Genomic DNA, 23,257 nt, shown 5'->3' on the forward strand with positions numbered 1-23,257 from the left:
TTTAAACAATTGAACTTTAAATTTTAAATACTTGAACAACGCACAATGGGACTGTAATAAAAAAGAAAATAAGTAAGTACTAAAAGGTTTTGGTCCAAATAAATACCTACTGCTTTGTTTTTTTCACTAATAGACATTGAAATTTAAAAAGAAAAACAAATAAAGGATATTTTTTTTTTGTATCTCAAACACAGGATTTACAATTATTAAGATGAAATTTTGCTTTCAATGCAAAATAAATCATGAAATACATTTTTAAATCATTTGTAAAAGCATGTCTCGTTGCTCGAGTGGTCGCAAGTGCGACTGCTGGGCAGGGGGTCTCAGATTCTAATCCTCGGAAAAAGTATTAAAAGCAAAATCTAGAAGTTCTTTAATTAATAATAACTCCTTTGACTTTTAATTTAAGATCCAATTTCCTATCATTGTCATAGACCACGCAAACATATCAATAACCTATGAGCCATCCAAACACTAAACAATGTACCTTAAGCTCCTTATTATAAGTGCTAATTTCTCTTGCAGACGGTGTCCCTGGATGACGAGGACCGCGTGGTGGTAGCTGTGCTTGCAGCGAGGGTGTCTGATGGTACGAGGTGCAGACCTGGCAGTCTCGACATGTGCATTGATGGTAGATGTCAGGTGAGTGGGGTTTTGGAATGTTCTGACTATTTTCTGTGGTGGGGAACTGGAATTTTCTCTGTATTAGTGCCAGGGTTTTGAAAGACTAGATTCAAAAGACTAATTCACCAAAGCGAAAATACCAAAAGACCGAAACACCGAAAGACCGAAAGACCGGAAGGTCGAAAGACCGGAAGACTAAAAGACCCAAAGACCGAAGGACCAAAAAGAACAAAAGACCAAAAGGCAAATAGACCAAAAGGTTCATCATTTCGAATTTTCGTACATTGAGAAGCAGACACAATCTGAATGTTATTACTTATGTTTTACGGCTTATTTACGTTACTGTTTAACTCGATCAAAAGTATATTTAACATTAATGAAATAGTAAAATAATAGATTTAACTAATAAAAATAAATGGTTTTATGCAACAGTTCTCAAGTTCCACAATACCGGATAATGTACATATTTCAACTAAACATTAACAGATTAATGCTAACTAGCATTTTTAAAGGTCCCTTAAACAACAATTACAAAACCCAGAACACGTTACACAATTAACACAAAGGCTCTCAAATGGACATTATCTACGTAACACGGAGTCTGTATCTAAATATAAACGAAGGTACCGTCTCTAGGAGCGGTTGAAAGGCTGTCAGGACCTATTCTGAAACGCACGAGAGTTGGGACAAGGTACAATAAGATATACAAAACCAGTATATCTTGATCTCGCTTTATATAATCTTTCTTCACACCCAACGGTCAGCTTATACTGGTTTTGTTTAGCTTGATGTGTGACTGCGAACATGGTGGATAAAAGCCTCATGTATGAATGATATAGGTATTTTGTTTGTCTTGTTTTAGTTTTATAAAGGTGGGTGGTTTGTTTGAAAGAGTTTTTGAGTGAAATTTCTAGTTTTTAGCATTTGGTAATACGGTTTGTTAGTACCAATGTGACTTCTTCCAAGTTATAATGTACTTTCTAAGATTATTTAGACACCACTGACAAAAGGTGAAGGAAAACATCGTGAGGAAACCTGGGCTTATAATTTCTAATTATAAGTTTGAAATCGCCAACCTACATTGAGCAAGCGTGGTGATTAATGCTCAAACCTTCTCCATGTGAGAATAGGCTTTGGTCAGCAGTGGCCACTTATAGGCTGATGATGATGTATATTTAACTGAATATTGGCTCATAGTTAATCGACACAGATTGTTATGCATGTATGAAAATAGTTTTACCAATATAAAATTACTTGGAAACAATCCCACAATATTAATGACATACATAATTATATGAAACGCATAACTGGATTGAAATAAATCAATTATTGAGGTATGCAACATAAATATTAGGGTATTGTACAACATTGATTTAAACACATTATTATTCAATATGGCTCTCATATAGTTTAATGAAATCACTATGCATTGATATTGGTAGGTAGATACTGGATTATTGTACGTTTTAATTAGGGATAGCAATATCTACTGAATGATCGGAAGTAATATACAAGGTGATTGGCGCATAGAATGACACAATTTCTTCAGGGATTTGGGACGTAAATTTTTTATGTAAACGAGCCGACGTATCACCTGATGGTAAATCAGTAAGTTAAGTCTCAGTAAACACCACAGATGGGGCCTATTAGGGCTGATGCGTGATCTGGAGCTGCGGACTACCTAGAAGGTTTACCGAGGCTCCGACTCAACAAGCAGGAGTAGGAACAGGGTGGTTATTAGTCAGTAAGAGTCAGTATTTCTCTTGAGCAATAATATTGTAAAGGTAAGGTTGGTATTGATAGGAGTCGAGTAGGCAGAGGTGTACACAGTCACAGCCACAGTCCCATGTAATAGGGGTCCAGTGGTCCATGTAACAATCCAATTAATAATAATTCTTGCGGTTGTGGTATAGTATTTGCAAATAAGCTACACCTTTGACAGAGACCGGGCAACTGCTCTCTCTCTCTTTCTCTTTCTCTTTCTCTTTCTCTGTCTCTTTCTCTTTCTCTGTCTCTTGCTCTTTCTCTTTCTCTTTCTCTGTCTCTTGCTCTTTCTCTGTCTCTTTCTCTTTCTCTCTTTCTCTTTCTCTTTCTCTTTCTCTTTCTCTTTCTCTTTCTCTTTCTCTTTCTCTTTCTCTTTCTCTTTCTCTTTCTCTTTCTCTTTCTCTTTCTCTTTCTCTTTCTCTTTCTCTTTCTCTTTCTCTTTCTCTTTCTCTTTCTCTTTCTCTTTCTCTTTCTCTTTCTCTTTCTCTTTCTCTGTCTCTTTCTCTTTCTCTTTCTCTTTCTCTTTCTCTTTCTCTTTCTCTTTCTCTTTCTCTTTCTCTTTCTCTTTCTCTTTCTCTTTCTCTTTCTCTTTCTCTTTCTCTTTCTCTTTCTCTCTCTCTCTTTCTCCCTCTCTCTCTCTCTCCCTCTCTGTCTCGGTCTCTGTCTCCCCCTCAGTCTCTGTCTCTCCCTTTCTTTCTCTCTATTTAAACTACCTTAAAAACATTGTTCTCTATGTCAAATGGAAATTATACCAAACTCTTCTTATAGCCACATAGACCACCAACAATTACTGTCAACAGTTATAGCAGTGTAAGAGTGATCTAAATAGTAGTTTATAATAATATTATAGTTTAAACCTTCTGCTACTTATCTTTGTCTTGTACCTGACACATGCTTCAAAAGCGTTCCCTGAATACTGGCTCTAAGTGCGGCTTAATGTGTGGTTTCACGCCGTGAATAAAATGGAAAACTGAAATGAAATGTAGCCCGTGTATGATATTCTTAGAAATTGACGACAATTTCTATGAAAATTTATTTTATATTAGAAATACGAATTTCTAATATAAAATTGTAAATGAATGAGTTTGGTTTCGATATTAAACTCAGGTGTTTATTTACCTATAGGTGATAGAGGCTCAGGTGTAGGTTTAATTTTTATATAAAGTCACTTACTTTGGTTTCATGTGTGCTTTGTTGTTCTTGTTTTATGGTATAAGTCGGTAAATGACCAGACGGATAACATTATGGTAAGCAATCGCCGCCGCCCATGGACACCCGAAACACCAGAAGCGTTATAAGTACGTTGCCGACCTTTTGGGGATTAGGAATTTAAGGGTTGTTGAGGACTCGCAGATTACGAAGACAACGAAACACAACGCAAGCGTTGTTTCACGTTAGTTCTGTGAGGCCGTGGTATCACTCCGGTCGAGTCGGCCCATTTGTACCGAAGCATGGCTCTCCCACACTTGCCCACAAGTATAGAACAAAATATGTTATATATGTGTAATCTTTTAATTACCAACTGCCAAGTTAAATGACACAAAAATTTGCTAATTATCCAACTTTACTATAGTAAACCATTCACAATTCGTTACAATATGGTTACAAAAATAAAAACGCTATAAAAGCCACTAAAATCTACTACCATAATAATTACATTAAAAAAGTCACATAATATTCCCATTAAACAACAAAATATAACAACAATAATGTATTTAAATCAACAGCTCGCGTGCTGCGACCGTACCTTAAGAGGTGTTTACCACACAGCGCCAATAAACAATAAACACGGTACTTTTGACACGTCACAACGTGTTGCCACCGTGACAACGTGTTGCCGGCGTGACAATGTTGTGGACAATCCTCGTTACAGCTCATTACACAGGCGTCGAACAAACATGTTTATGTGCCAATTACATTATAATTATAGGGACATTGTTTCGGTGATCGAGTGCGAATGCTAAACAAGGAATTTTAATCATACTGTTCCTGAGTCGAGCAAAGGACTACCTTCGGACCTTTGGGGAATTTAAAAGGTAGAATGTTATGTGTTATTTTGATATTACAAGAAGTTAGTCTAAGTCTAAAGATATATCTTTATAATATTTATCGTGAGATATACTAAATTAACTAAAAAATCGCAATTTATTCACATAATTATGTTAATGGAGAAAAGGTCTACTAGTTTCTAATAGTCTGAGTAGAAATGAGGGTATATTTATTTATTTCATTTCTACACAGGTAACATTATTATAGACTAAGCCCCACAAAACCGTCGTAATGGTTTGACTGTAGGGTCGCTGAATCTCTAAGTTTCTAACCTTAAATATAGGTATTTAAGTACAAAATTTTAGATGTAACACACTTGATTAGCTTTAACTTATGTTAGATGAGAACCCATGATGAAGACATCATGAGCAGCACGACAAGGTAGGTAGATCTTCATTGATCAACAGTTTATGTAGACTTCCTCTACAATTTACTATTATCTTCACGCTTAATTGGAAATTGCAGTTTAAAAGATCCAGGTTTATCAGATAGCGCTGTTTGGTTCTGTCAAATATGTTATACCTATCCTCCTGTCTCCGATGCAACCATATCGCTGACTATATAGCCAGGTCACCCGGTTCCTTTAGTACTTCATATAACTCCACACTAAGTAGTGGGTTGCGCGACGTGGTCGCTAAGAACCGAATGCTTTTTTTGAAATACGCCGAGCAGTCGTATCACCTGATGGTAAGCAATCGCTGCCGCCCATGGACACTTAAAACACCAGAGGCGTTATAAGTGTGTTGCCGGCCTTTTGGGGGTTAGGAATTTAAGGGTTGTGTTAGGGAATCGGGGATTGGAATGCTACCTTTAATCAGGTCTTACTATACCCACGGGAGGAGTACAAGCGCTGACAGATGCATTATACCCTTAATTACATAGCCACTTCATCAGTGGAGCATAAATATGAAATGCACGATACACTGCTAGGTACAGGGCGTGTATCTCCTAGTTAAAAGTATAAGTCGTTATCAGCGCGCGGCATGTCTAGCTTTCAGCTGTGTGGCACGCTGCGCTGTGAATATTTAATCACTGTGCTCGTGTTTGGCCCAAGGTTAGAGAGGTAGCGGTGTTTAGGAGAGCTTTTATTTTGGTAAAGCTAAAACTAAATTGTAATGAAAGAAACTAGAACGCTTATCTCATAAGCCAAGTGTTCAATAATACAACTGTCTGAACTGAATTAGTAATCATCTCATAAGTTAAATGCTCAATAATATAACCGTTGAGCAGTAAGATTACTTTCTTAAGATCAAGTCCCGAAAAGATTATGGGATTTTATTGACTCTGGACATCAGGTCATGGGCTCAACGTCTTTTAGATGGAACTCTTAACATTATTGGTAAACAACTGATCGTTACGTTCATTCACTAAGTCGCACCATGCACAATAATTTGCTAGCTGAAAACGCTCCTGATCTGCGGTCTACCTGCGCAAGTTTACCGGGGCTTCGGCTCGAAAAGCAGGAGTAGGAACGGGGTGGTTTTTAGTCAGTAAGAGTTTGACACACCCTCTCGCCACGCCCAAGGCGGGAGAAGTCATAGGATAATTTACTCCTACAAAAAAAGGTGAAAACGCCGTATCTTTCATTTTGAACCCGCTCCCATAACACCACAGTGCAGTAATTCAGTTAGTTATGCTTTGCCGACGGACGCGACCGTAATAAATAGGCCGTTTTTGTATGAAAACAATACTGAAACAACGTGTTACGTGTTCAAATTATAATTTCACTTCATTCATTTAATGCAAAACATTAGCGAATTTGCTTGACTTTTTTTTGCTTTTGCATAAAATTTTGATTACGAGCATGGTATTTGAAAGTCAGTGAGAGTCTGGCACTCCCTCTCACCTCGCCCAAGGTGGGAAAACTCATGATGATTTTTCCCCCTCAAAAAAGCAATATTTATTAATTCGTCTTTTTCTTAGAACTCATAACAATTAAAACTGCAAAATAATCAAAACTAGAGAGCCTTCACTGCTCTGATTGGTTGGTTTATTTGAGCTCGCCATACAGCGAGTTGAACGCACTCTCGTTTTGATTACTTAAAACGTAAAGAAGTAAACTCATACTAACTGCCGCACTCAGAGTCATTTAATGGTTACTTAACCCAGTCCTTAGCAATTGTTTTCTAACTAAATTAATTACTAAAGCACAGTTTAAGTAATTGCTAAATGTGTTATATAGAAAACGATTGCTAAGGACTGGGTTAAGTAACCATTAAATGACTCTGAGTACGGCAGTAAGGGTACTAGTAAAAGTAGCTGTTACATTGTTGTACACCTCTGCTTACCCATCCTATAAATAAACGATGTAACTAACATAATGTTGTATAATTTTATAAAAGTGACATTTTCAGATAGATTTGTTTGAGCAGCAACCCTAATTTGTCAAGCCACGAGATCGTTACAAAGCCTGTCATTGTTGAGCTAATTTGGACGCTATGCAAAAGGGTTGTAAATAAAATATCCCTTGACAAGTCAGTATAAGATAATCCGTGAACCTACTTTAACCTAGATTACTGACGTATTTTCAAATTTTAATCATAATTTTAAGTTAATCTAGTGTAATAAATCAAATTATTTTTAACCGACTACCCAAAAAGGAGGAGGTTCTCAATTCGGCCGGTATGTTTTTTTTTCTATGTATGTACACTGATTACGTCGAGGTTTATGGACCGATTTGTGTGATTATTTTTTTGTTCGACGCGGATTAGCTGAAATTTGGTCCCATAAAAATCTATTCAAATAGGTTCAATACATAATTACTACATGCATTTATAAACATGTACATACAATACATACCAAGAAAATATTTTTAACATGTTTTGTTTCTCTGTCTGTCTGTTTGATGTCGCTAATCTCTGAAATGGCGGAATTGATTTTGACGAGACTTTTATTGGAAGGTAGCTCATATACTAAAGAAGGCTAATTTTATTTGTCACAAAGTCCGTAATGTACGCGATCGAAGCCGCGAGCGAGCCTCAGGTATATCTATTATATAAAAATAAGTCGGGTTTTCCTTCCTGACGCTATAACTCCAGAACGCACGAACCGATTTCCACGGTTTTGCATTCGTTGGAAAGGTCTCGGGCTCCGTGAGGTTTATAGCAAAGAAATTAAGAAAAAAACAGAGAAAATCATTGGTGGCGAAACGGAGTTCGCCGGGTTTGCTAGTTATAATATATAATCAGACAGAAGAGTGAAAGGAGGGCAGGGAGGTCTTTGCCCTACAGAGAATCGATGATAGCTGAAATCTAAATCTAATTAGATTTCAAATTATAAAATTTTCCACCTACCAAACTATTTCTATCAGTAGTCTACAATAAACTAGATGAAATTTAAAATGAAACTAGATTAAAACTAGTCTGAATGTAGTTCAGATATTTCTAAATAAGCTTCGCGCGACCGAAGGGATTACGTGGTGTAAACTTTTTAATGCTATTTTCAATTCTAACTCCATACACACTGAATAAAATGTACGATTACAATTTATGAAATGTTTCTCGCTTTATATTTGTTTTTATTTGTCGGTTAACCTATTTATCTGTGGGGAAAATCCACACATACTTTTACGTAGAAATTCTTTTATCTTGTTGCTGAAAATCTAAATAAAATAGTAACATATTCGGATCTAATTCTAGGATAAGAAACCGATAGACCCGTGCGTCGGGTTCGCCCATCGAAGAGTCATCAGACTACTCTCACATATAGGTGGCCCACTAGGGCTGATGCCGCATATGGAGCTGCGGGCTGCCTAGCGGGCTCCAAAAGCAGACGCAGAAACAGGATAGTTTTTAGTCAGTAAGTGTCTGACACTCCCTCTCCCTCGCCCAAGGCGGAAAAAGCCATTGGATAATTTTCCCCCCTCAAAAAAAAAGGTTAAGATGTCGATGAGAAACCTGTATCTTAATCAACATCAATTAAAAACATTTTATATCAATAAGCTTAATGTTTTAATCGAATAAACTATGATAAATAATGAACGAGCACCATTCCTATTTTTATTCATTTAAAAAACTTCAATTAAAAAACAGACCAATAGAAATTAAAAACATTACAAACTCTAAATTCCTACGAAAGTATCGTTTTGACAAAACATCAAAATTGTATTCAAAACCCTTTCTAAGCCTTTTTCGAAACAACCTTTTTCGGATTAGCCAGAAACCCAAGAGAAAATAAAAGGGTCACCATCTAATAATGCAATAAAACAAAACCTAAGTTTGTTTGGTGAGGTCGAGCCGACAGATTTGAATACTGAGAGCGATCCGGAAGAGTGTTGATTTAAGTATTGACACGGGACCCGAGGACCGAGGGCTACCTTTGAGGGTTCATGTTACACCGTCGCGTAACGGTATTGAACAGAAATTTTGAGAGTTATTTTTTTAAAAAGACGTTTACTATTGAAACTTTTAAACCTGACGATAGTCTAACTGTAGACGGAAAGATGATAATTTCTAGCTGAAAGTAACTTAATCTTACTAAAATTATAAATGCTAAAGGTTATGTGTTTGTTTGATACTCAATCACGTTAAAACGGCTTAAAAGATCAGGATGAAATTTAGAACGTTATAGATTGTGGTCTGGAATAACACATAGGCTATTTTTTAATGGAGAAAAGACGATGATTTCCAGCTAAAAGTAAGTTAGTATTATAATATTATAAATGCTAAAGTGTGTATATGTTTTTAAAATCACGTCAAACCACCGTAGGAATCAGGTTGAAATTTGGAACAAGAGTCCATAGTCTGGAATAACATATAGGCATTTTTATACGCGAATCAGGTGTAGCCATCTGTTTGTTTAATACTTATTAATAAAAACAAACTGTAACATGAGCAAAAGCGTAAACTTTTGTCACAAAAACTCACTTGGGCTCTCTTCATAATAATTATAATTAATTTTATTGTTTGTTTACTCTTACAAGCTTTATTTGCATTTACAATTAGTATTTGAATTGCTAAACAACGTCTGTTTAGATAGATTAGTATCAAAATGGTTAATATTTAAACTGACTTAAGTGAATTTTGCAAGAAACGACCAACAATTCCGAAGGTTCGGTGTTCCAAATTGCGTTAACTCGACTGAGCTAGGAACTAAGTCACGATAACTAATTGCTTTTAGGATTAAACATCTCAATTTGAGGATTGATGGCCGTTTGACCATCGTGGAATTCTTGAGCGTGAAAAAACATGAGTCATACTGAAAATACTTAGTCAAAAATCGTCGTATCGATACGCCTTTTATCCCTGAAGGGGTAAGCAGAGAGGCACATTATGAGCAAGTAAGTGCAAGTAATGTTACTATACAATGTACACCCACTTTTCAAAATGTGTGTTATATGTACCATATAATAGGCGGTGAGCCTATTGCCATATACTGGGCACAATTCCAGACTTCGTCCTACTACTGAGGAATTTTCGAAAAACCGAAAAAAGCTCAGTAATATTTTGCTCGACCCGGGATTTAAACCCAAGACACCTTGCTAGACAGTCGTACTTGCCAATACTCGACCAACGAATTCACAAATCTCGTATCAAAATTGGGTGCACTTACATATAATACAATTTGTTCCACAAAATCCCTTGTTTTATAGCTGTTACGATAAAATGGCCGGTCAATGCTAATGGTATTTGGTCACTAAAGGAATTTGCAAATAAAAGTCCCTAAAATGTCAATACCTAATTCAATCTCAGTTATTGGTACTTACAAGGGCAATTCTAATAGATAACATCTTTGCTTGCTCGCTCATTCGCCGCCAAATGGAACCCTACGGTGTAATAGCGACCCGTCCACCTCTCCATTTCATTTTTACACCCCCAAAACTAAATTTCCGTTCAAATTTACACCTTATACATAATGCAATAGGGTCGTCAAAATGCCAAATTCAATTTACAAATTCTGTCTGGATATCTAAGCAGATTGTAATGTATTAGCTATCGAGTTACCTGACTTCTGCCTTGAAGAATATTTGGCGACTTTGCTGAGCTTCCACTCGGATTATCAATGAGGTATCGTTTGGACTGTATTCCTTATCTTCAGAAACTTCAAGAATATCAAATTTATTCTGAAATATGAATAAATAAACCCTTTTCCTGGAGCTTGCATTCGAACTGTATAATTCTAGTTTAACATATCGACGTGTATCTCTTAGTCTTTGAAATATTTTAAGATAAACGTGAAGTATATGGATTTAGATACAATCTTTCGCCTTGGAGCGAGTTTAAAGCGGATCTTTGCAACTTTAATGTTTGTTGTTTCTCCTATTATTTAGTCTACCATTTTCTTTTATCTTTGAAATGTTTTAGCTTTTCCAATAAATGTAGCGTTTTCTGTCTATATGTCCAAAGCTTTCTATTTTGAGACAGACAGACAATAAATCAATTTTCATTTATTTATATTTATTTTAATATAGCTCTAAATTTTCGTCTGAAACAGTTTGCTGTTCTCTTTGCCAATTCAGCACGTTCGTAGAAATAAAATGTTTTGTATTGAAATAAAAGTGGACTGCTCTTGGCCGGCAATATTCCGTGCCAACCAGAGTGTTAGCAGTAAGAGCGAACAGTTTGGCGGTACTTCCAATGTAGCTATTCAAAGATTTTCGCGGAAAGATTTTGTGTGGACTCACGGGCGTTTAAGTTTGGAGATAGTTTTTTTAAATGTTTATGAAAATGTTTTCGAATAGAATAGCTTCAGGTAACAGACTAACTAAGCATTAGATCCTACTAATATTATAAATGCGAAAGTTTGGAATAATTATGGATGTTTGTTACTCTTTCGCGTAAAAAAAATCGATGGATTTGAATTAAAGTTGGTACAGAGATAGATTTTAGTCTCGAATAAATATCATAAGGTAATTTTTATCTGGTAAACGCGGTTATAAAAATGTGCAAATCAAAATGTATTATCAAGAAATTCATAGGTGAAATAAATAATTTACGCAAGAAATCTATGCAATAATAAACTTATTATAAAAATAAATCCTTTTATTAATGTAAATCAACAATCGCTCCTCTAGTACACAGAAAAATAAAATCTTGTAAAGACTGTCCACCACAAATCTACAAAGAATGTCATCATTCCGCATTTCATTACGACTCAAGCTTCTATATTCTACCCAGACTACAATTAAACTAAATAAAACAGAGCAGAATTACTAACTCCTAGGAAAAAGCAATTAGTTGTACTAACACGCTACGCTTTTAGAAAAAGTTTAAACAAAAATTATCTCAACTAGGAACCGACATTGAAACACACTCAAATCCCATTACATACATAAATTCTAACACTAGAACTGAAACAAATCAATCTAGAGTAAGCCGGGAAAGCAATATTACAAGTAGATACCTATGTACCTCCGAAATCTGCCGAACTTTCGACCCGTACCTATCAAAATTTGGGCACTCTAAAGGCAAGGTTACACTGTGGAAACTGCGATTAAACATTAGCGTCTAATACTTGAGACTTGGTCTTTCATAGATGTACTGTAACTTACTGTATTTGGGATACAAATCTGCAAAAATCATTTATTTCTTAAGAGACCTAGTGTTGTATTGGGGAACATTTTTTTTTTTCTTGATTGTAAAACTCCTCATTTATTTTCTATTTTTTTTTTCGTCGCCAAAAAGGCCTCTCCCAATGATTAGATATTGACTAGTTAGAAGCGACTTACATCAAGCATCCGTGCGACCTTTATCATGTCGTCTATTAGTGATTTGAAGAAAAATTAACACTTATCCCGGAGCTACAGAACGACCCGGAGCTGCGGAGTATCTGGCGGGTTACCTACCAGGACTCCGGCTGGAAAAGCAGGAGTAGGAACAGGGTGGTCTTTAGTCAGTAAGAGTCTGACACTCCTCTCGCTTCATCCAAGGCGGAAGAAGCCATTGGATGATTTTTCCCTCACTAAAAGGATAATAAAAGTTCTTGTCGGCTGCACTTGTAACATGGGTGGCGCCGATTGCTTACCATCAGGCGATCCGTCTGCAATTTTGCCTACATACTATTTCATAAAAAAAAATATCACTGTCGGATTACCGGCTGATTTTCCGCCCTTAAAAAAAATAAAGCGGAACACTTCGTATCGTATCATTATAACTACCCCTTACGCAGAAGTGCTCGCAACTGATTTTATAAATGGTTTCTCCCACAATTTTGATTTTCTATATTGAATGGATATTTCAAGAGTTCGGGCTGTTGAGTGCTCTTTTGTAAACAAATGAACGGCAGCGCATTGATTTTGGCAATAATTAATTATCTCTTATTGGATTATGAATGAATGAGGTGGCCATTTTGGTTAGCTGAAGACTACTTCAATGCTATTGTCTTTAAAATGAATTTATATTTACTTCGTAGTATCTACAAATTCTTCATTTATTTATTACTTGATGGAGTATATTTACGGCCACTTTTCGCCTGTTTATTTTGTTAGTTCCTTTTTATATGAAAGGCTATTTGATACTCACTTACAGTTGAATCACCTCTAGGATCATCCATCAGTGTTTGCCTACTTAAGAATATTCAGTGTTAGCACGAAATCTGGAAATATACTCTACAAAGACGTACTATTCGACGTAGCTGTGGATGTGTTTGTGTTCTACCAATCATATTCAATGGTACACATAGCTGAAGCACATAGTACTGGTGGAAACGGACTCAGATAGCTATGTTTTTAATATGGAAAGAGGCGTGTTATAGATGTGTGCTGTAGATGGCTTCTCTATTATCGACACATTGCATACTCGAGTTGCGCATCTTATTCACACAGCTTTATAGCTTCAGCATCAGTGGAAACGATTACATAATTTCACAGCTTAGCTATAACATCTTCGTAACATAACTATATAGCACAACTCTATGAGAAAGCACCCCAAGACTTCTAATCTTCATAAACGTCACAAGAAACGTTACAACCACGACAAATGCTAAACAGGGTTCAAAATAACACAATTATCCTTTACCCAACAGTCGAAACACAAACTTGTACTAAATGTTTTGTCAAACTGAAATGGTAATTACAATCAAATTCAGTCGCTAGTCTGTCGGTTGTATGCAAATTGTTTCCGCCTTCCGATTCGAATAAACTTGGTCTCAGTTCCGTATTTTTGGTATCGATTCTGTTTTGAAATATTTTGAAATGGTATAAGAAGATAGATAAATAATTATTTATGGTGATAATAGAGTAGAATAAAACTGTCACGTCTCTATTCTTACCACGGGCGTAGCACACCCGAACAAGTGACTACATATTTTCGGAGACCAGATAGCATCATTCTCTGATGAACCTAATTCTTTTAAACAGTGATTGTGTCATAAAATTTCTCGTACGGAGGCTATTACTGGCAAGCATAGTGTAAGAAGATCTCGCAGGGAACTGTTGGATGCAGGAGACTTGCAACCAGCCTTTCTTGAAGTCTTTGCAAGACAAGACTGCATGGTTGGTGCAGTGGCTAGTCAACTTGCTGCCGCGCAACGTGTAGTGGTTTCGAACCCGCCCGGAGCAACTCTTTGTGTGACACAAATTGTTGTTTCGGGTCTGGGTATAATATGTATATGAACTCGTATGTTTGTAAACGCACCCACGATTCAGGATAAAATCCTTGAGTGGAGGCAACATTTATTAAAAAAAAAAAGAAAAAGAAATCACGTTACTTAGCTAATAAAATACCTGAGTAAAATTACTATAAAAGAAATTATTATTAAAACCATTTCCTCATTCATTATCTTCATAGCAAAACTGTGACTGCGAGACAGCTGCTATAGATATAGGAACATGTAATTAAAATATGTACACATATTACATTTCTTCCATGACAAAAGTATTATGACAATCTATGATATTGCAAACAATGATTTGTAATACGGCGAACAATATCAATATTATTTCTTCACGAACAGTACTCTTCTGTAGAACAATGGAAAACTTCTTTTTCTTGTTTGACTCGGAATAAATATCCGATGAAATACTGTTCTAGGGTTCTGTATAGAAAAACTGTGGTGACATAATCTGTTACAATATGAAAAGCTAGAATAGGGATGATGACGGGGTATAAAAATTAAAGAACTATTTAGTCTGGCAGTTAGGTAATAAAAAATGCTAGACACGTATTTTTTATTTTAATCTATTATATAAAAACAAGTCGGGTTTTCCTTCCTGACGCTATAACTCCAGAACGCACGAACCGATTTCCACGGGTTTGCATTCGTTGGAAAGGTCTCGGGCTCCGTGAGGTTTATAGCAAAGAAAATTCAGGAAATAATTAAAAGAAAAGCAGAAAAACAGGGAATATCATTGGCGGCGAAACGGACTTTGACGGGTTTGCTAGTTTGTCATATAAGACAACAATAACACAGACAATACTTAGATATGCGATATAGGATTTTATGACGTCATCCGTTGATTTGTTCGCCGATCGTCTATGTGCGACATTTTTCATGTATCGCTACAAACAAATGTAGATTGAGGGGGAAAATCATCCAATGACTTCTCCCGCCTTAAACGAGGCGAGAGGGAGTGTCAGACTCTTACTGACTAAAAACCACCCCGTTCCTTCTCCTGCTTTAAGCCGGAGCCCCGGTAACCTGTTACGTTGTCCGCAGCTCCGGATTCTACAGAGCCCCTGGTATACAATTTCAACTTACACTTGTCCAATTTATTTTTCTTCTACCATCAAGTTGTAGAGCAAAATAAAAGACAGCTTTTAATCTATTTCAACTACAGCAGCATTGAAGGTAGTGCTAGCATAATGAGAAGTTTCTCTGAATAAATCAGTGTGCTTATCAACACGGCGTTTTGTTCACAATTCTTTATTTTTATTCTGTGTTTTATTTGTAAGAAAAGTGTTGAAGTAAGAAAGTCGTTGTGACTGATTTTAAGAAAATGAATGCAATGCTTTTTCATGTTGTTTTATTTAATTTTACATATAGTTTTTCTATCGTTAGTTTCTTTTATAAATTCTTGATAGGTAGGTATGTACATCAAACCTTTAGTACTTTAGAGGAGTGGAAACTACCACCAGCGCATTAAATTTTTGCCAAGTTTTTTTTTCTAGTACATTCTGTACTATCTTACTTCATACTAGTATCAGAAATGTGAAAGTTTGTTCGTTTGGATGTTTGGCTATTTGTCTATCAATCAATTTTTAATATTTCTGTAAACATTACTTTCCCCTATCCTGCCACCAATTTTTTATAAATATAAAACAAGTTTGCCACATCCTCCCAGAACCGTTGCAAATCCTGTGCACTAGGATCGTACAACACAGCCATAAAAACACTGGAACACTGAAGTCTGACGCGTCATAAGTACATGTATAACTGTCTTAGATCCTGCGATGAAATAATTCACAAGAGAGAAATAACTAGAGAAGAAGAAATGTCACTCCTTTCACCAATAACGAACACTTGACCAACAACAAGGCAGTTTACCCCAAAAAATCAACAAATAATAAAACAGACACAATTCACCCGTTAGTTTGCATTAAAGTTTTCATACAGAGAAACACAAAGCGCAACGTGATTGGTGAAACGAAATATTAGCCGGTACACGAGCTTAACATTCCGGGCCGCAAAGTTTTAATTTTAAAAACGGGAGCAAACGTCGTGCTAGGACAAAGGCGCACCGAGGCCTCGCGCTACTCGATATGGCCTGAAATGTAGGAGATAGCGAGCTAGATAATATCTAGGCTATGAATAATGATATATATAGCATTTATAAAAAAAAAAAATGAATAAATGGTGGCAGCGCTGATCGCTTACCATCAGGTGACTCGTTTGCTCCTTTGCCTCCTATTCCAGGGAAAAAAAGGATTTTGTCTCAAGTCATTCTGTCTCCTGCATTAAAGTCACTAATAGAGTGGATCTATTATTTGTTCTTCACCTCTAATGATATCTTCTGGTTTATTTCGTTTCGGGATCCAAGACAGATATTCAAGTTCAGGACGCGCCGGTCTTCAGTGTATCGGTGTTTTCATGGTTGTATCTGCTGTAGATCCTGAGTAACAGGAGTTACAGCGGTTTTGGGAGGTTGTGGTGGACTTGTATCCATACCATAAAAATTGTGGCATCAAAGTAGACTACATCTGTCACCATTCGTAATTCCGTCAACATTTCCTTACACGATGAAAAACTGTAACAGCAGGTTCACAACTACAGATATCAGATCCCATCTTGTACATAAGCAGGAGCCTTATTATTTCGCGTCCCCATTCCCTGATGATGTCAGGTCCCATCCGCCATTGTGTCACGAGGTTTCAATACGCTGTAGTTTTTTCTATTTTTTGTTTCGTTGTGAAAGGAAGCTTAGAATCTCTCGCCCAAATAACTTCGGTACACTGCATTGTGACGGGATTTAAAGATTTATCTTGGTCTAGTATTTGAGGCCTAATTATTACAACGGCTTTCTTGATCGAGTCCTCAACATTTCCTTACACGATGACACAAACAAACAAATCAACAGGTTCACAACTCCACCAGATATCAGTTCCCATCTTGCACCAAAGCAGGAGCCTTATTATTTCGCGTCCCCATTCCCTGATGATGTCAGGTCCCATCCGCCATTGTGTCACGAGGTTTCAATACGCTGTAGTTTTTTCTATTTTTTGTTTCGTTGTGAAAGGAAGCTTAGAATCTCTCGCCCAAATAACTTCGGTACACTGCATTGTGACGGGATTTAAAGATTGTTTCTTAGTGTAGGTAGTACGCAGTTTGTTGAAGAGTTCGTGTATAAACTGTTGATAGTGTTGAGTTTATATTCTCTGTTCTTGGGTGGAATTATTAAGATAAATAAAATTAATAACAGATCTTAACAGAGCTGGGTTTTTGACTAAAAATCTACAGAAATAAAATTAAAAATTGATCTCAAACCAAATATTTTGGATAGAAATAGGTAATTAATTTGGGATTGTCGAGATAGATTACTGCCCAGTTTCAGATACAGAATTTTGGCACGTTTTGGACAGAACTTTATCAAGATTTTGTCTTTAGGAATCAAATCTTCAGATATACTTATGATATAGGTTATTAAATTCATCTGTAAAAGGTAGAGAACTGAACGATAGTGCAATCACGTGACAACGTTTGTAGAGAAGAAAAAGACAATAATATTAATTCAAGCAATTTGAAACATTATCACCAAGCACGTGTGGTCCATTTCAGAATAAAGGGCATAGAGCTACCCTTATTATTATAATAGAACATTAAGATATTAAACCATTTGTAGCTCAATAAGAATACACCCACACGCGGACGTCTACTAAGTCTTTATTTTATAGCAAACAGCAACACAATGTCCACCCACTTATCTGGCATTTAAGAGCCAATTGCGTTGGTGGTCATCTCAATACATCGTCTGAGTAGTTTTTGCGTGAAACTTATACTATACTTTGAGACTAATTGAAGATATTGTGCCTGGAGTAGTCTGCGAGAATATTTTGTGATCTTCTTGAAGTGCTTAGTATAACTTAATTCGAATTAAGTGTGGAAGAACCATGCTTCGGCACGAATGGCCTCACAGAAAACTAATGTAAACCAACGCTTGCATTGTGTGTCGTTGTCAATTACCTTCCAAATCTTCCCAGCCCCGATTCCCCAACAACCCTTAAACTTTTAATCCCCAAATACCGCTAACACCTCTGGTGTCTCAAGTGTGCATGAGCGGTAGCAATTGCTTATAATTGATTCGTCTGCCCGATTACCGGCTTATACCATACCATAAAAAAACAATAATATACATTCTAAATGCCATAAATATCTGATACGTACTCCAGAGGAACACCCTAATGATGATTCTTTAGATAATCATTTCTCCACGCCCTTACATTTATAATTCAATCAAACGATTTCACTCCTATTGATAATCATCACAAAACAAAAGTAATGAACCTTCCGCACAAAAGCACCAAACACACCTACACACACAAACGCAAAACTCCCCACTCCCCACCATCGACTACATTATACATGCATTTACCTTGAAAAACAAACTAACTTTAAGAGATAAGATGTCCCGTTGAGCCGAACAAGAAGTAATCCCCTTGTTTATCATGCGCCGAAGAAAAACCCATATCTTAGTCCATAGTTCATCTGATGCTAAGTCAACTGGAAGCAAGTCCCGTTGGCAAGGCTCCAAGCTTACAATCACAGCGTGTTTTATAGCTGTAGGTACTTGATACTTGAACTTTAGTAGGGAGGTTTGAAAAAGAATAAGTAAGTAGCTATGTTGCTGATATTTTTGTTGGTAGCTGCTGACCAAAGGCCTCTTCTCACAAAAACGTTTGAGCATTAATCGCCACGCTTGCTCAATGTGGGTTGGCGATTTCAAATTTATAATTAGAAATTATAAGCCCAGGTTTCCTCACGATGTTGTCCTTCACCGTTTGTCAGTGGTACCTAAATAATCTTAGAAAGTACGTGTAACTCTGAAGAAGTCACATTGGTACTTGCCGTTGGCAGGTTTCGAAGTTCAGTTGTGGTATGCATCGCATTTAAATAACAAAAATGCCCCATACATGAGAAGCAGGTGTCTGACCCAGACTGAAGACTGAATATGATGACAAAACACGTACAATCAATTATAGCACCTATTGCAATGTTTTCTTACGTCTAATTTATAAAACATCCAATGCGATCGTTAACGCCAATTAACGTAATATCAGTCACAATGCTACAAGACCTTCATTACTGAACATAAGCCTCCCCCATTGACTTCCAAAGCGAACTTTACCGTTTAAACAAATTGTTTATAAGTATTAATTTATTTTCCTTATTTATTTATTTAAAATCTCTGTTCTTTGAAAATGTAAAATAAAGAATTATAAGATTTTCACTTCAAAAAATTGTAATCTTTCAAGCATTCCGGATACTTGATCCCATTAATTCGATCAAACGCTGCTAAACAAGAGCAAAGCAATGTTTTATGATTCGTTGAACAAGTCGGTGCTCATCGGGACCTCGATAATGGGACGATCCGTTTACAGAACAAACTTTTCCACTATCTTTAACTCAAAGCCGGTAACAATGAACGAAATATTTCTGACCCCACTTCAAAACTCCTAAAGAGACAAACTTTGAATATAAAGGACCCAAAACATATCGATGAACAACGACGAAAGAAGGATTTTTAAAGACTGGAAAGTCCTCAAATTAAGTATGGACATTTTTTTTTCGTGGCGGCCATATTGCGAATTTCTTTCGATGTTCAAGGACGAAGTGTAGCAGTAGCTGGCAGAAACCACTCAAAAAGTGATACAACTGTGATTCAAAAACTCCACGTCTCGAACGTATTTTGCATAATTTCATATATTATTTAAGTGGAAACTTCTGGAGTGGAATTTACATAATCCCGCGCGGTACGTTACGAATACTTATTCGAGAACTTTCTCCTCAGCTTGATTGGTCAATGGTTTTATGTTAAAATCGTGTTCTTTCGACTTTGGAGCAGTTTCAGTTTGAGATGTGTGCTCTTCAAGTTTTGTGGGTCAAGTTTTAGCTATCGTTGGGCTAATTATCTTTAGTAGTTCGGTCATTTTGTTGCTGATTACTTTTTAGAGGTCTTCTGAGAGGATATTTAGCATTAAAGTCCTCTGAACAAATTTTTAATGAGGAGTAATATTATTACGTTTCTGTAGTGTTATCTACATTAATATTATCAACCAATCATAACAATTTCATTAGTTATACTGTATGACGAGGTAATCGACTAGTTTCAAGTCAATCTAAAGGCTCATATTCAGTAGCAGTGTGACAGTCATCGCGTCGCGTGTCGCACAATGCAACTGAATTTGGGCTTCTAGTATGGCTTGGAACTTGTCGAGATACTCGTCAAACAATTGCGTGAGTTAGCCGATAACATGATAATTAATTAGCGACAGTTATAATAAAATTACAATTTCATTAATTGGTCTGTATAGTACACTAAATAACACTCCAACTAGTTTTTATACATACAACAACTAAAGTTATGAATAGCAAAAGTTGTACAATAACTTCTTCACATGTTTACTCAAGTTAAAGATGAATACAATACGTAACCAACAAACAAACTCCTTCTCTTCCATCTCCATACGTTTCTATTCACAAAATATACCAAACTAACTTTTACAAATCCACACACTCCTTTCCCTACCCTACAAAAAGATCACCGAACCGATTAATAAAACATGAACACCCTAACTGGTGATCCTTGGACACTTCAGTCCACACTCCAATATCTCAACCAGAACCAATAAATATATGTATCAAATCCCCTATATTTTTAAAGCTCAATAACAAATTTACAACCTCTCTTTCTAACACATACGAACTTGGAACACAAGAAAGGGATAGAGCATCTACTTTATTATGATAATCGGAAAATTCTCCAAGACTGTATGCGATCCCTGAATCCAGAGGTCTGAATAAACGATGAGCAGCCCTAGAGGTACATATCTATGTAATTTATTGCTGAAAATGTGGTTCAAACTGATTTTCACGATTTATTCAGGGTGTACGTTAGGGCGGAGATTTGTTCGCCGTTCATGTGTAGGTGGGTATTGAGTTCTGCTTGTAATCGACATGTGTTGTTCAACGGATTTTGAATCTTAAGTGTTTGGGTGTGTTATGTTAATCTTTTGTGTGTTGAACATTTTGGATATTTGGTTTATTTTTAATACTTTAATTTGGTTTATTTTTAATACTTTTATTTGGTTTATTTTTAATACTTTAATTTGGTTCTTTACATATGAGATTTTTAAGGAAATGGCGTTGATTTCTATTATCAGGGCAAAATGCACTCGGTTTTTTAATAATGAGCTTTATAATTATGGTGATAGGAATTAATTTCAATAAACCCTCTAAAGTCAAAATCAAATTATTTATTTCAAATAAACCATTTATGCACTTTTGAACGTCAAATCAAAAATATAATATTAAAAAAATGTCTATCTGTCGGTCAGTCTTCTAGTGAAGCTATTTGCTCGTTCCCAAGTGTAGATTCCTATGGAGAAGAACGAGCAAGAAACTCCATAGGTTACTATTTTACAATCAGATTCACAATACAATTCATGGTTGCATTCCGTAGTCAGACTTCACTCTACTATGTAAGTAATAAGTAAATAATCTCGATATAGCTTAGATATACCTCATTAAAATGTAACTAAAGCACAAAATGCTCTATTTCGCCATAAACATAAACACAAGCAAAAATTATACGCTTAATTCAATTACTCCATACAAGTAATGAACGCCAACTAGGCATCCGGCCACCACTTCCACACAACACACAGTACAAGCAATTATATACCTTATTACCAAAGCAATATAACACAGTACAGCTGCATAATCACCATTGTTTATTTTCCAGTTAGCGCTAAATGAAAATAAACTGTAATTTGCTTGCAATAAGGTAGTATTTCATAGTTATGCGAAGCCGTGAATGACTATGGAAATTGCCGTGACAAATCAGTGCGTTGCGTTTATCCCGCGGAATATTCATTAAGGATACATTTGATGCGGTAAAAATGTACAATAGCTTCTGTAATCACTAGTCATTAAAGTCATATTGATAAAGATATATTTTGCTCCTTTAAAAATGCTGTCAACGCACCTGTGACTTCTCTGGTGATACGGGTGTCTTTGGGCGACACTGATCGCTTACCATCAAGTGATCTGTCTGTTCTTGTGCATAAAAATGAACGAAAACAACTGTCTATGAAAAATACTGAACCCTTTTTTACGGTATAAGCCGGTAAACGAGCAGACAAATCACCTAATAGTAAGCAATCGCCGCCGCCCATGGACACCCAAAACAGAAGGAGCGTTATAAGTACGTTGCCGGTCTTTTGGTGCTGAGGAATTTAAAGGTTGTTGGGAAATCGTGGATTGATTACTGATTCGGAATTTTTCGGAGTTTGAGGTCTAGACAATTGATTTTCTGAACTATTTTTCGATATCCACTAATCTTTGTTTTTTATTCATACATAAATTACAGAAGCACATAATAAAAAAATATCTGAATAAACTGTCATTAATTCAATTTAATTTTTGTCCCCAGCGCGTGGGCTGTGACCTCCGAGTGGGGTCCACACGTCGCGTGGACGAGTGCGGTGTGTGTGGGGGCGACGGGTCCTCCTGCTCCAGACCCCGGTACCACTGGCTCGCCACTCCAGGGTCGCTGTGCTCTGCTACATGTGGTGGAGGTAAGCTATTTTGTATACTACGCTGTATTCTGTAAGTGGGAGGTACTTTTCTAAACGAAGCCAGTCATAGAAATGGGTCTAAAGTATGTTGGACTTTACGGGAGTATGGACGGATAACAAGAAAAGAAGATCTACAATCTGAGCTACGGAGACCCGGAGCTGCGGACTGTTTAGCCGGTTACCGGGGCTCCGGCTCGATAAACAGGAGTGAGAACGGGGTGATTTTTAGTCAATAAGAGTCTGACACTGCTCCCCTCGCCAGGCCAAAGCGGGAGAAGTCATTGGATAATTTTCCCCATTAAAAAAATACCCTAAAAACTAAACAAAATCCTCATCCAAGTTTTAATCAAGAAAATCAATTAAATACAATCTGTAAGAAGTGGCTGAACAACGAATTAAGTACACGATTCAGATCTCAGAGACTAGAGAGCGCTGTATCCAAATCTGTTCGATACATTAGGGAAGCATTGTTAATTGTCGGCCTCCGGCTCTCGAAGTAATTTATATCTGGAAATCCGCCATTAGTCGAAGCTTACGATAAATCAGACAACGAATTCCTTTTGTCTCTGCGCAACAGTTCATAGTGGGATGCGGTAGACGAGCGATTTTATGGGCGACTTTTTTGTTGCTTGTGATATTTGAAAACGTGGTTA

General features: G+C 36.6%; 1 protein-coding gene across 7 annotated transcripts in view; it reads left to right on the top strand.

Moving 5' to 3' along the window:
• LOC118279393 (protein madd-4) overlaps positions 1 to 23,257 on the top strand; it is a 409,330-nt gene that overhangs the window by 345,924 nt on the left and 40,149 nt on the right. For all 7 annotated transcript variants that reach the window (XM_050698354.1, XM_050698357.1, XM_050698353.1 and 4 more), the window contains exons 8-9: positions 526 to 642; positions 22,460 to 22,604. In XM_050698354.1, the coding sequence (XP_050554311.1) occupies positions 526 to 642; positions 22,460 to 22,604 (262 nt within the window). The remainder of the gene's footprint in view (positions 1 to 525; positions 643 to 22,459; positions 22,605 to 23,257) is intronic.

The sequence above is a fragment of the Spodoptera frugiperda genome, chromosome 14 (genome assembly GCF_023101765.2).
Source record: "Spodoptera frugiperda isolate SF20-4 chromosome 14, AGI-APGP_CSIRO_Sfru_2.0, whole genome shotgun sequence".
In the NCBI taxonomy this organism is placed as follows: Eukaryota; Metazoa; Arthropoda; class Insecta; order Lepidoptera; family Noctuidae; genus Spodoptera; species Spodoptera frugiperda.